We start from the raw sequence: 12,420 nt of genomic DNA on the forward strand, positions 1-12,420 counted from the left end.
AATATAATATAATATAAAAATATAAATAATAAATAAATAAATAATAAATCATGCTGCAACATCCCACAATGTATTTTGCTTTGCTCTCCAGTGTCCCCAGATACAAAGAAACAGCTCTTTTTCCAACCTCAACAGACAAACAGCTGTGGAGAGGGGTATCTATTCATGGTTCATAAGATCAACCCCAGTGTAAACACTCAATAGATCTTTAAAGCTATGGCACGCACGCACGCGCACACACACACACACTCACACAAGCAGCAGCAAATATATATGCAATACCCAGAGGCTTATGTTTGCTTTGGTTAGCAGAAACTGAGTGAAAAAGAAGCAACTGTCTAAAAACCAATCTTCCATTTTTCTTTGTGTAAAAGAACTACTGTTCTGGGTCAGACCAGCAGTCCAACTGATTCTACCTCACACTGCTGACAAACCAATACCTTTTGAACTTCAGATAATGCTTCTTCGAGTTGTGGGGTGGATGGAGCCTTTTCTTCTTCCACCCAGTTTCCCCATTCTTCTGCTGGTGCATTCCAATCTGAACTGGGATCAGCGGGAGAAAGTCCATCTGCGAAAAGTGACGCAAAGTTTCAGGTGATCTAACAGAAGACTGATTAGCATACAATCACCATGGAAAACATCTGCTGGCTACTAAACACTAAAACATTTCTAATACAGTTGTGCCATACTTTTTTGTATCAAGTTTGCATGTCAAGGTTATTTTTCCAAATACAAGTAAACGCTCTCCTCAACGATTCTGTCTTGTAAGATAGTCTAAAGCATAACAAGGTGGAAGCCTTCCCAACAAGCTCAGAAATGCAGGACCACCACAGAAAACGTTTAGGTGTGAGCTGTAACTGGCCACACCTGTCTGCAGGAGGGCACACAGAACAGATTTCATTCAGAGGAGTGGAAGTAGGGTATAGGTAAAGGTTTCCCTTGCTCAAAAACCCGATTCTAGGGTTGTGGTGCTCATCTCCGTTTCCAAGCCAAAGAGCCAGCGCTGTCCGAAGATGTTTCCGTGATCATGTGGCTGGCATGACTAAATGCCAAGGCGCATGGAACGCTGTTACCTTCCCACCAAAGCGGTACCTATTTATCTACTTGCAATTCCTTGCTTTTGAGCTGCTAGGCTGGCAGGAGCTGGAACCAGAGACGGGAGCTCACTCTGTCATGCAGCACTCGAGTCTTGAACTGTTGAACTACTGACCATCCAGCCTGCAGTTCAGCATCTTAACCACTTGAGCCACCGCAGCTCCATGAAGTAGGCTATACAGGGGTATAACAGGAAGAAGAGATTGGATTTATACCATGCCCTTCATTACCCAAAGGAGTCACAGAGCGGCTTACAAACTCCTCTCCCTTCCCCTCCCCACAACAGACACCCTGTGAGGTAGGTGGGGCTGAGAGAACTCTGACAGAAACTGCTCTTTTTGAAGAACAGCTGTGCCAGAATTATGGCTTGCTGCCCAAGGTCATCCAGCCATGTGCAAGTGGAGTGGGGAATCAAACCCGGTTCTCCCAGATTAGAGTCCGCACACTTAACCACTACACCAAACTAGCTCAAAGAGGCGTTCTTACAGCTATGTGTTCCCCAGGCCATGAAGGGCTTTATAGGCATGAACCAGCACCTTGTAATATACTATCTGCAGCATTTGCACTGAAGCTTCCAAATTGTCTAAGAGCAGCCCTATGTAGAGTCTGCTGGCTGCTGCAGTAGTCTAGCCTTGAGACGACTGTGCCATGGATTAGCATGGCGAGTTTGGCTGACCATAGAAAAGAGGACCACTTTGCATGTTAGATGGTATTTTAAAGAAGCACCTTTTACAACTACTTACCGCTTGTGTCTTTTTTATTTATTTATTTATTTATTTTTAACCGCTTGTGTCTCAAGTAACAAAACAAGGTCTAAACATCCCAGCTGAGGCTGACAGGGATAACCTATGTCTATCAAAGACGTTAATTGTAATATCTTCAAGAACATCAGCCTTGCCAGCCAGCATCACTGATGTTGTATGGATTCAACTCCAGCTTGTTCTCCCTCAGCCACTTGGCTGTAGCCAAAAGACACTGACTGAGGACAGAGACAGCCACTGCTGGGGCTTCAGATAATATAGAACTGGGTGTCACCAGCATATCCATAGCTATGGACTATCTAATCAAACAGTTCCACCTAGTTATTACAAAGCAGCTCAGTGTACATCCCATTGAAAACCCCATGAAACAGATTCAGTCTCACCAATCTCAACCCTCTGGACACAATCAGCTAGAAAAAAATGAAACCAATCAAGTGCTTTGGCGTAGCCAGTTTGGTGTAGTGGTTAAGTGTGTGGGTTCTAATCTGGGAGAACCGGGTTTGATTCCCCACTCCTCCACTTGGAGCTACTGGATGACCTTGGGCAAGCCATAGTTCTGTCTGAGCTGTTCTCTCAAGGACAGTTCTGGAAAGAGCTCTCTCAGCCCCACCTACCTCACAGGGTGTCCGTTGTGGAGAGGGGAAGGGTAAGGAGTTTGTAAACTGCTCTGAGACTCCGAGTGAAGGGCAGGGTATAAATCCACTCTTCTTTTTCACTGCTAATCCCAACTCCCATTTCTATGTGCTTCTATAACATCAAGTGATCAGCTATGCTTAAGGCTGCTACTAGATCCCGTAATAATAGTAAGGAAATGAAAAACCCTTAAACTGTAGACAGAGATTGTCCAGAGTGACTAAAGTTCTTCCTGTTCCAAAGCCAGGTCAGAAAGACTTGATTGCTTTCTCAAATTTTCTGAAATAAAAGGGGGGGGGTATATGGGGGGGGGAGATCTGGTAGACACTCTAGTTAAGTACCAGTAATCGTGTTTCCCCAAATATCAATACTCTATTGTTCTGGATATTTATACCTGCAACGTAGTATTAAGTATGTTACAGCAAAAAGCCACAAAGATCTTAAAGACCAAGAATCGGATCCTATGCTTCCATGATCAGAGAAAGTTAATAGAAAAATACTTTTTTACTGAACTTCCCTTCCATCAGCTGCCCCCTGCATCTCCAAAAAATCACCACTGAGGGGAACAGAACGGAACAGCATGTCATGAGGCACAGAGGGCTGCAGTGAGGAGGAGTACAGAAACTACTCTACTTCAAAAAAGCACTGTGTACAACCCACTGAAACTTCTGGTGGTATAAGCTTTTATGGGTGAAACAAGGTGCACTGCTTCTTTCATTCTAGGCCTCATTTTAGAGAAACAGCAACAAAGCCCCAAACCCACCACTCTTGTTTTCCCTCTCCTTTTTAGGTATGTACATATACCCAACACCGCAGAACATGGGCCAGAAAGACTTATGCCACAGTAAGTTTCCAGCTTTAAGGTGATGCAAGAGTTATTCTTGAATAAAGTGTGTTTATCCCCTTTTGGTAGTTACATAGTCACAGAATGCAACAATTGGGAATACAGGAATGTATCAAATCTTAAACAGCAAGTCAAACAATATTAGAGAATTTCTTAAAAGGAACATACTTAACCCAGACCACTCATCATCAATATGTGCCTGATTACGGTTTAAATCCCACTGGAAATCAGTAGCGCCAGGTTGAGAAACAGATTCACTGCTGGATCCTAAAAGGGGGGGGGGGAAACACAGCATTATAGCAACAATATTCTGTTTTCCTAATAGTGGAGAGCCAAGTCAGCAGAAGGCCCACACTCATCGTCTTGTGCTGAAGATTCCACCATTCAGAGGAATGGAAACGTTGGATCCAGCCCAACAGATTAAATCCAAACCGCAAGCAGAGGTCTGCAAATAAAATACAACTTTCTCACCTACCCTACTACACTGCAGTCTGCACACTCCCTCCATGCTGGTTCTTTGGCCTTCCAAGCCAACTGACTGGTCACTGTATGAAATAGTATGCTGGACCACTGGTCTGATCTAGCAGGGTATACTTATGTTTTTATGAGGGGTATTCCCAATTAGTCTAAACAGAACTAGTCTAAGCAGGATTTGAAGAAGTTTCACTTTCTTCTTCTGAAACATCAGACCATAAGCACAGAAGCAGATGAAACAACGTAATTAACATTTTGGAGAGCAACAGTTTTTTCTTTTTTTAAAGAAGATCCATGTCTTTCCAAATGGAAGTATATTCTTAGTAGGGATGAGCAGATGTTTTCCTACCAATGAAGTCCACATTTGTAGAGCAATTTTAAAGTCATACCGGAAACTGCAGGATTTAATCCCAAAGAAGTGAATGAAGCAGAACTCTGTTCAGGAGTATTAATTCTTCCATCCACTCCAGACCAGGCTGCTGGAAAGATAAAGAGAATTATAAATTTTTGCCACTACTACATACTGAAAATTTCACCAGCCAGTACAAGTGTCCCAAGATCATGCAACCTCATTGTACAAGTATTAGTAGAAGTCTAAAGCTGTGACCAACAATTTATCTCCTTTGCATCCCCCCCCCACAACTTAACCATAGTAACATGTCAAAAACCTGGAATTTGTTCCTTAATTTAAAGTGTCAGAAACACAAATCCACTCTGTTGGTGGAAAGTGCTGTCAAGTCACAGCTGACTTATGGCGACCCTGTAGAGTTTTCAAGGGAAGAGACGTTCAGAGGTGGCTTGCCATTGCCTGTTTCTGTGTTGTGACCCTGGAATTCCTTGGAGGTATCCCATCCAAATACTAGCCAGGGCCCACCCTGCTTAGTTTCCAAGATCTGACGAGATCTCTCTACCTTCTTCCATAAGATTATTCTTGTTCTAGAATGTGTACCTCATACCTCCCCAAACACTCCAGTTAGTTTGTTCTATAGCCAAATCTGCATAGGTTGAATATGCTGAAATACTATGCATACAACCATAAATCATGATGTATTACATGACATTTTTCATCTTTAAAAAATGACAGAAAAATGTCCCAAAATGTAGAGAAATATAATTAAGTTTCCTTCCAAATGTGCCCATTTAATATCGTGTCCACACACATATGACTGGTGCTAAGTATATCACTGCCTGAATTGCTAGTTCAAAATTAGGAGCTGGAGTAGAGACACTCAAACTGGGGTACATGAAACAAGCAAAATCCATTATATCTACAATACTGTTACTCATTAAAGGATCATCCGCAATGCTTTTCATAATCATGCCAAATAATATTCTGTGAGATGTTATATAAAATTACAAACACAGAGAGCTTTACTCACACAGTCACAACTTCCAAATCCAAGCATGTCCTTTTTCAATAGTGATTTTAAAAAATACAACACATAGGTTGAAAAGGTCTGAGGAAGTGCACAGCCAGCTATATGTATCTGTACTTGAACAATAAGGCAACAATTTCTTGAAGGGGGTGTACAGAATTTCAAACTTGGATTGTGATAGTATGTGTGAAAGGAAAAAAAGCTTTGTGAGCATGTCCAAGCTTTCATTTGGATCTCAAGTAGTTCTTTGGATCCTGGCCCTCACTCACTGGACTGAAGTGTTTCAATTATTATATTAGGAATTCTGTTAATATGTAGGGTTATCTGCATTGCAGAATATCCTGCAGAGGAGATAAATGATGCAAATATATATTTTAAAAGTACCAACACTGATTCCATCTGATGGAAAAGGCTCCTTTGGAGAAACAAACACTTACCAATACTAGGGAACAAAGTGCGCTCACCCCAGGTTCTGCCCACCAGGGACACTCCCCATTCCTTCCCATTTCCATTATCTGCTGCATCTTTTCCCCAAGCAGACGTCTCACTCTTCTTCTTGCTACCTGCAGATGACACTGAAGTCCATTTCTCCTCACTTGTACCGATCTGAGAGGAGAGCTTTACAGGTTTTTCATTCCAGTTTCCTCCATTTACTGTTGGTCCTTCATTCAACCCTGCACAAAATATGTACACAAAAATAGAAGCATTTTGCTTTAAATATATTATTTATTGCTTTAAAATATTATTAATATTTTATTTAATATTTAATATTATAATATAATAAAATATTTAGTTCTTTTCAAAAAGGGGGAAATTTATCAAGATCAAGCTTATACTATCTTCATATCACTTCCTTTTCACTATTACAAAAGGACTTATTTCTGTCCCAGTGCTTCAGGTTTCTCCTTTTAAGCCAACAATATCTTCACCTCAATTCCCTTCTACTGAAAGGGGCTATCCAAACATATCAGAGTAAGAACATACCATGTTATCATCCTCCTTTCTTGACGGGGGATAAAACTTGCTTTAGTGCATGTCACAACTATAGAATTTACATTGCGGCAAGTGGGAAAGTACATAACTTATACCAGAAATTACAAAATATTCTCTAGATAAAACAAAGTATAGAGGTCACTAGATCTAAGCTTCCCACCCTCTCTCCACGTGAAGACTGCAGTTTTATGCACATTTACTTGAGAATCTCACTGAACTGATTAAGACTTGCTTCTAAGTAAAGTCTCACAAATTGTATTCAATAATGAGAACAACGTGAACCACTTAAACTGTAGTACATGGCTCTTGCATTCAGGTTTGTGCTAGGCATTAAAATGCAAATTGGGAGTTATTTGGAACAAAACTACTAAAGCTGGATAAAAGTTAAATATAAATGATCTGGCAACTAATACAGCAATTACGCAAGCCAGCTAACCTGAAGATGGTAACTTGCTGAAGTCTGTACACTCTCCAAGGAAAAAACAGTATCACAATTCCAGTTGGCATACAGTACAAAGCAGGCAGATCTTACCTTGTTGGAGTACAGCATCACCTTTTCCAGATTTAGAGTTGCTAACTTGAATATTTGAAGTACTGTCACCTGATTAAAAAAACAATGACTAAATACCTTAATAAATTTAATCCATTTATCCTGATGGATAGACAACAGAAGGCATATACACACTAAGCCTAACTAGCCAAGGGCTCAAAAACAGAAAGAAAAGCCACCAAAAATCAAAATGTATATAATCTTAACTCATGTTGAAGATGAGGTTGCAGTTAGTATTCACACAACATGTTTAAGGATGAAGAGAGTTGAAAGTAGATTTTTATAATGCAGTGGCATCTAATGAAGAAGTTGAACCTATACTATATAGAAATGTTTAGTGCCTTTGGTTAACATAATTTTATGTGGGATCTAAATCACATATCTTATCAAGTTTAGTTTCTAAAAAGGCATCAGAATGCCTGTAAGAAATCTGGGGGTTTCAAGTCCAAAAGGTAATCTATTAACTTGGTAAAGTTACAAAAGATCTGACTCTTTGGTAGAACAGGAAAATGCTATATAGCTACTGATTATTCCAATAAGTACTAAACAAATCTGTCAAGATACCCAATACTGTTTTTTCCACAGAGGTTATTAGGAGTGAGACAGGGGCTAAACAGAACTACATAAAATTAGCAGTGACTTGTGCAAATCAGGAATCTTCTGAAAGCTGTCAGAACACAGCCTGATGAAAAAGACCAAAACAGATGCCTGGGGAATGTTCCTGTGTCCAACCTTATTCACCCTCCTGAGCATTTTAACCAACCTATCATTTTTAACTAAATCCATAGAGAAGAGATAGTTTCATTTATACCTGTGATACTACCTATATCTTTAAATATTACTCTCCAAAGGAGGGAGGGCATACCTTTGCTTTTTCTGGGGCCAACTGAAAAGGATGTTGTAGATGTTAGTTGTTCAGTGGACACTGTAACTGAATTCTCCATGCCTGGCAGGTTCGATTCTGATCCAGCATCAGTCAGTACCTTGTCACGTTTACGTTGCTGCCGTTTCTCTCTGTTACTGATTTTTGTTTCCCAAGCTCCTGAAAGGGTCACAAGAAGCAGTACTGGATAAGACAAAAGTAGTAATGTAGTTCAATGGTTTTCAAATTATGTTCCAGAGACCTCTGGAGTTCCTTGGTAATGTCAAGTGTTCCTGAATGAGAATATTAGTACTGCCAAACAAGCTTTCCTGAACAATAACTTGCCTATCTATTATGGACTTTCCCTTACTAGAAAATTATTGTTTTCATCAGAAATGTATGCTCTGTATATGCAGTGGGGTTCATGAGTTCTAGTCAGCATCCCATATAAATTAAGTATGCCTCCTAGAGCCTTCTTCTGTCTTCCATATCCTTTGCAAAGTATGCAGCTTCAATGGCAAGATGTGCAGTTCTTTAGCAGGCAAGGTGGGATGTTTGAAAACAACTAAACTAGCACATTGAATTGGATCCCACAGATCCACTTTGCCAGCAATAAGCACTTTACTCTCACCCATGGGGTTTTCCCCTGATGCAAGTTGGGGGGGATCCTTAGGGTGGGAGGAAAATGCCATTATTAGTGAACAGATTCAGGGGCTATAACACAGTGCCTCCAATTAGCTAATAAAAGCTCAAAGCAAGCCATTCTTCAGCATTCATAAGTGTATACTACAACAGTATAATTTAAATGACAGCTTTCCTACTTCACATGTAAAGACTATTAACCTATTCTTGGATTGGCAATCATGAACATTTAAGATAACAGTACAATGAATCATGAATTTCTTTAAAAAAAACAACAACACAACTGAGGCTCTGTTTTCACTTTTCTATACCTTCATCTATTTCCTTTCCTTCAGTGCGTGACTGGTCCTGAACCGTTTTGGTGTCTCCCTTCGGTTTCTTCTTGTTCTTCTTCGACTAAAATAGAAAGCAATTTTTTCACTACTTATCAAAATATTTAAAATTAATTATCAGAAAGTATAGAAAACATGGCAAGATTTGAAGCAACCATCAACATGAAGCCATCATTTAAAGGAAAAAAAAAGACAGAGATGTAGTCTATCACTCCACTCAGCCCATCAGGGTGCCTCCTCCCTCCACCCCAAGGAACCTTCTGCTGGAGGACAAGATGGGATGCAACTCACTCTCTCACAGAGTAATAGCAGTACTTCTTGCAGGGCTCAAAATTGCCATTAGCAGCAAACATTCAGTCTCCAAGAAAATATTTTTATCCTGAAGCACAGTTTGCAAGTGCTTCAGCTTTAAGGATGCTAAATGGTATTTGTCTAATTGATACATAACCTGATAAGTGCTACACATCTTACAAGAAAAAGCTGATACATATTAAAATATGCCAATATCCTGGGAGAACATTTGAATAAAGGTACTGTCAATGATAGGTTAATCTGATTTCCCCCCCCCCACAATTGGTATTTGACCTGTATATGTCATCTTTTGTACACTTAAAAGAAGTTTTTGAAAGTATGACAGCTTCATCACAATTTTCTCATTTAAGATACTTTACCCAAATTTTGATCATAAATTGTCATTTATTTCAATATTCTATTACATAGTGTGTTGTTGCAGTTACAGTGTTGGATTAGGCTCTTGGAGAACCAAGTCTAAATCCCCACTCTACCATGGACGATCACTGGGTGACCTTGGGCCAGTCACACACTCTCGGTATAACCCACCTCAGAATGCTGTCAGTCATACAAAGATCTTAATGGGTCTCAATGACATACATTCTCTAATGAGAAAATATCTGAGTTCTTCCAGAACATTTTTTCTTCATGTGAAAACAAGGTGGTAAATTCATTATTTCTCAAACACCAACATGCTGTTAAGGTTTGAACAAAGGGACCACAAATGTAATGTCAATGGCAAGATGGTGAATTCATCTTTCTAACCAGTCTACAGCCCTCTTTCACTCTTCTCCAGAACCTGGAGAAAGACAGAGACTCTCCCAAGCCTCAAAAAGTAGAGATATCTCACTGTCTTCTGAGACTCTCCATTATCAGCTCATGTCCTCCTCCATGTTTGGAGCAGCGGAGGAAACCTTGCCTCCGCAGCTATTCTGTGCTCAAAGGTGCTGACCGCAGCATGTCAAACACAAAGCCCCATCCATCGCACACTGGGTGAGAGACTGGATCACTGGTGAGCACAGATGTTGACTGATGACTAAGGCCAGCCAAAACGTATGAATATTGTGGTGTTTTTGACAACTCTGTTCTTTTAATCTGGGCCAGTGTTTTAACTGTCCGAGTCCACTCCAGGACTTGGTGTCAGCTGGAGCAAGGAGAAGAGGAAGTTACAATCACTCCAGCTACACACAGAGAAAGAATTTGAGTTATTAAACTATGCTTCTGTTTGAAACTATGCTGCCTTATTCTGATAACTAGCATTAAGGACACAAAAAATATCAGTCCGAATTTTGCCTCTAAGATGCTTCTGGACTTGAATCTTCTATCAGATCAGAAACTCCATTTGCAGCTGTCTATCATTCACCTTTTCAGTTTTCTTTTCTGCATCAGATGGCTGTTTTAGGTTGTCTCTTCGAACAGTCTGCATTATTTCCTCTTCAGACACTTCATGAACGGGCTGACCATTGAGCTGGATTTATAAGAAAATTAAAATAGTTAGGCAATGTAATCCTATTTCCCAAATTTAATTAATCCTAGATTGATAAATTTACATACCCAGAGCTTTTACAGTAGAACCTGCTTGCTTAAAGCCTTCTTCAAAAGAAGAAAACCACTTGTCTACAGCAAGTGGACTGATTAAAATAAACAATATTAAAATAAACACTGCTCAGTTTTCAGGCTACAACTGTGTCTTGTAAATTACTGCAAAAATTTGTTTTGGAGTTTATGTTGAAGTAGCAAATTTAGTATTCAGTGCTGTTTAATTACACAGTAGTAATTTTATGCTGAGTCAACAACTTGAACACCTGATGCCATGTTACCACATACGTGGAAATCTTTTCACATTATATGTTTTATTCCTGCCTTGCAATTGCCATTTCAATAGCAATATATTTTTAGAGTTTCATTTTGTTTTTTAATTGCGTTGTAATAAGAATTAGTACTAAGCCCATCTCTGATCCACCTAACAAAATTAATTTCAATGATAAATACATTTCCACCAAACTTAAACTTTGACTCCCACTGATTTTGGGTGGGGGTTGTACAGTGTTTGCTTATTCTTCTCACTGAAGGCTAAACAATGACCTATTTTATTTTGACTAAAATTATGCTATGCATTCTTGAGCACTTGAGCACTATCTCACAGTAGAACAAAGATGGTCTGAATGAATAACAGGTATAGGTGATCCACCATGATGATCATGGCCTCTTTAGTCCCCAAACCAAGTTGAAAAATAGACTGTAATGGATTGAGATCAGCAGCATCACCCAGGAGTATCTGGAGCTGGGCTGCCACCATACACTGATGCATCTCACTCAAGATTAGAGACTGGCCAGTAATTTCATAGATCACCTTGCTATGGTTAAGTCATAGTCTCATTACCAGCTCCTTGACTGCAGGGGAGACTACACAGTCGTTTAACAATTGCACTGGCTACCTCCCAGATTTATGTCAGTGACAGCAAACAAGGGCCAGACATACAGATGGTGGTATACATGCTGGCCACACCCCTGGGTGCAGAGAATGGAACTGCAACTGCAATGAGAGACAAAGCGAGCAGCAACCCCAATGTGGCATCCTATTCAGAATGAAGAAGAAGAAGAGGAGATTGGATTTATACCCCACCCTTCACTTGGAGTCTCAGAGCGGCTTACAAACTCCTTTCCTTTCCCCTCCCCACAACAGACACCCTGTGAGGTGGGTGGGGCTGAGAGAACTCTGACACAAACTGCTCTTTTTCAAGGACAGCTGTGCCAGAGCTTGTGACTGACCCAAGGTCACATCAGCAGGTGCAAGTGGAGGAGTGGGGAATCAAACCCGATACTCCAAGATTAGAGTCCGCACACTTAACCACTACACCAAACTGGCTCTGAATGCAAATTGTTTTAGTTGCAGCATCAGAAATAGGTCAAAGAAGACCACTACCTCTAAAATATTCTGTAGTCCAGAGCAGATCTTAAAGTGGGACCTAACCCACATGCAGTCAATCTCATTTATAGCTACTGTTCCAGATGCTGTGTGAACCTATATCGCCTAATATACCAGGAACGTAAGAGATTGGATTTATACCCCGCCCTTTACTACCCAAAGACGTCTCAGAGCAGTTTACAATCTCCTTTCCCTTCATCTCCCCACAACAAACACCCTGTGAGTTAGGTGGGGCTGAGAGAGCTCTGAGAGAACTGCTCATAAGAGAAACAGCTCTGAAATAACTTGTAACTGACCCAAGGTCATATCAGCAGCTGCATGTGGAGGAGTGGAGAATCAAACCCGGTTCTCCCAGATTAGAGTCCGCGCTCCTAACCACTACACCAAACTGGCTTACTGTGCCCCATTTAACAATAGGTGTCCAGACATGAGCCTGTAATCTCCATAGTCTAGAGACCAGAGTTCCAGCCAAGGAAACTCCATTTGGGTAGTGACAATATAATAGACTACATATGTTGCTGCTTTTGCTGTAACATTAGAGCACTGAAAACACTGGCACTGGTTTTTAAAAATTACAGAATAAAAGATACAACTTGAGAAATAATACCTACTTCAACTGGGTGTCTTTTATGATGGCA

At 40.4% G+C, this 12,420-nt stretch overlaps 1 protein-coding gene across 5 annotated transcripts in view; it reads right to left on the reverse strand.

Moving 5' to 3' along the window:
• Nucleotides 1–12,420, reverse strand: part of MTDH (metadherin) — a 30,162-nt gene that overhangs the window by 8,413 nt on the left and 9,329 nt on the right. The window contains exons 2-9 of one of the 5 annotated variants that reach the window (XM_015409868.1): nt 10,217–10,321; nt 8,542–8,626; nt 7,592–7,768; nt 6,709–6,777; nt 5,747–5,857; nt 4,197–4,286; nt 3,502–3,600; nt 441–568 (exon numbers count right to left, since the gene is read on the reverse strand). In XM_015409868.1, the coding sequence (XP_015265354.1) occupies nt 441–568; nt 3,502–3,600; nt 4,197–4,286; nt 5,747–5,857; nt 6,709–6,777; nt 7,592–7,768; nt 8,542–8,626; nt 10,217–10,321 (864 nt within the window). Of the gene's footprint in view, nt 1–440; nt 569–3,501; nt 3,601–4,196; nt 4,287–5,620; nt 5,858–6,708; nt 6,778–7,591; nt 7,769–8,541; nt 8,627–10,216; nt 10,322–12,420 lie in introns of all 5 variants that reach the window. The other 4 variants (XM_015409867.1, XM_015409866.1, XM_015409865.1 and 1 more) reach the window with 4 other exon arrangements.

Source organism: Gekko japonicus, unplaced genomic scaffold (assembly GCF_001447785.1).
Source record: "Gekko japonicus isolate JY-2015 unplaced genomic scaffold, Gekko_japonicus_V1.1 scaffold47, whole genome shotgun sequence".
In the NCBI taxonomy this organism is placed as follows: domain Eukaryota; kingdom Metazoa; phylum Chordata; class Lepidosauria; order Squamata; family Gekkonidae; genus Gekko; species Gekko japonicus.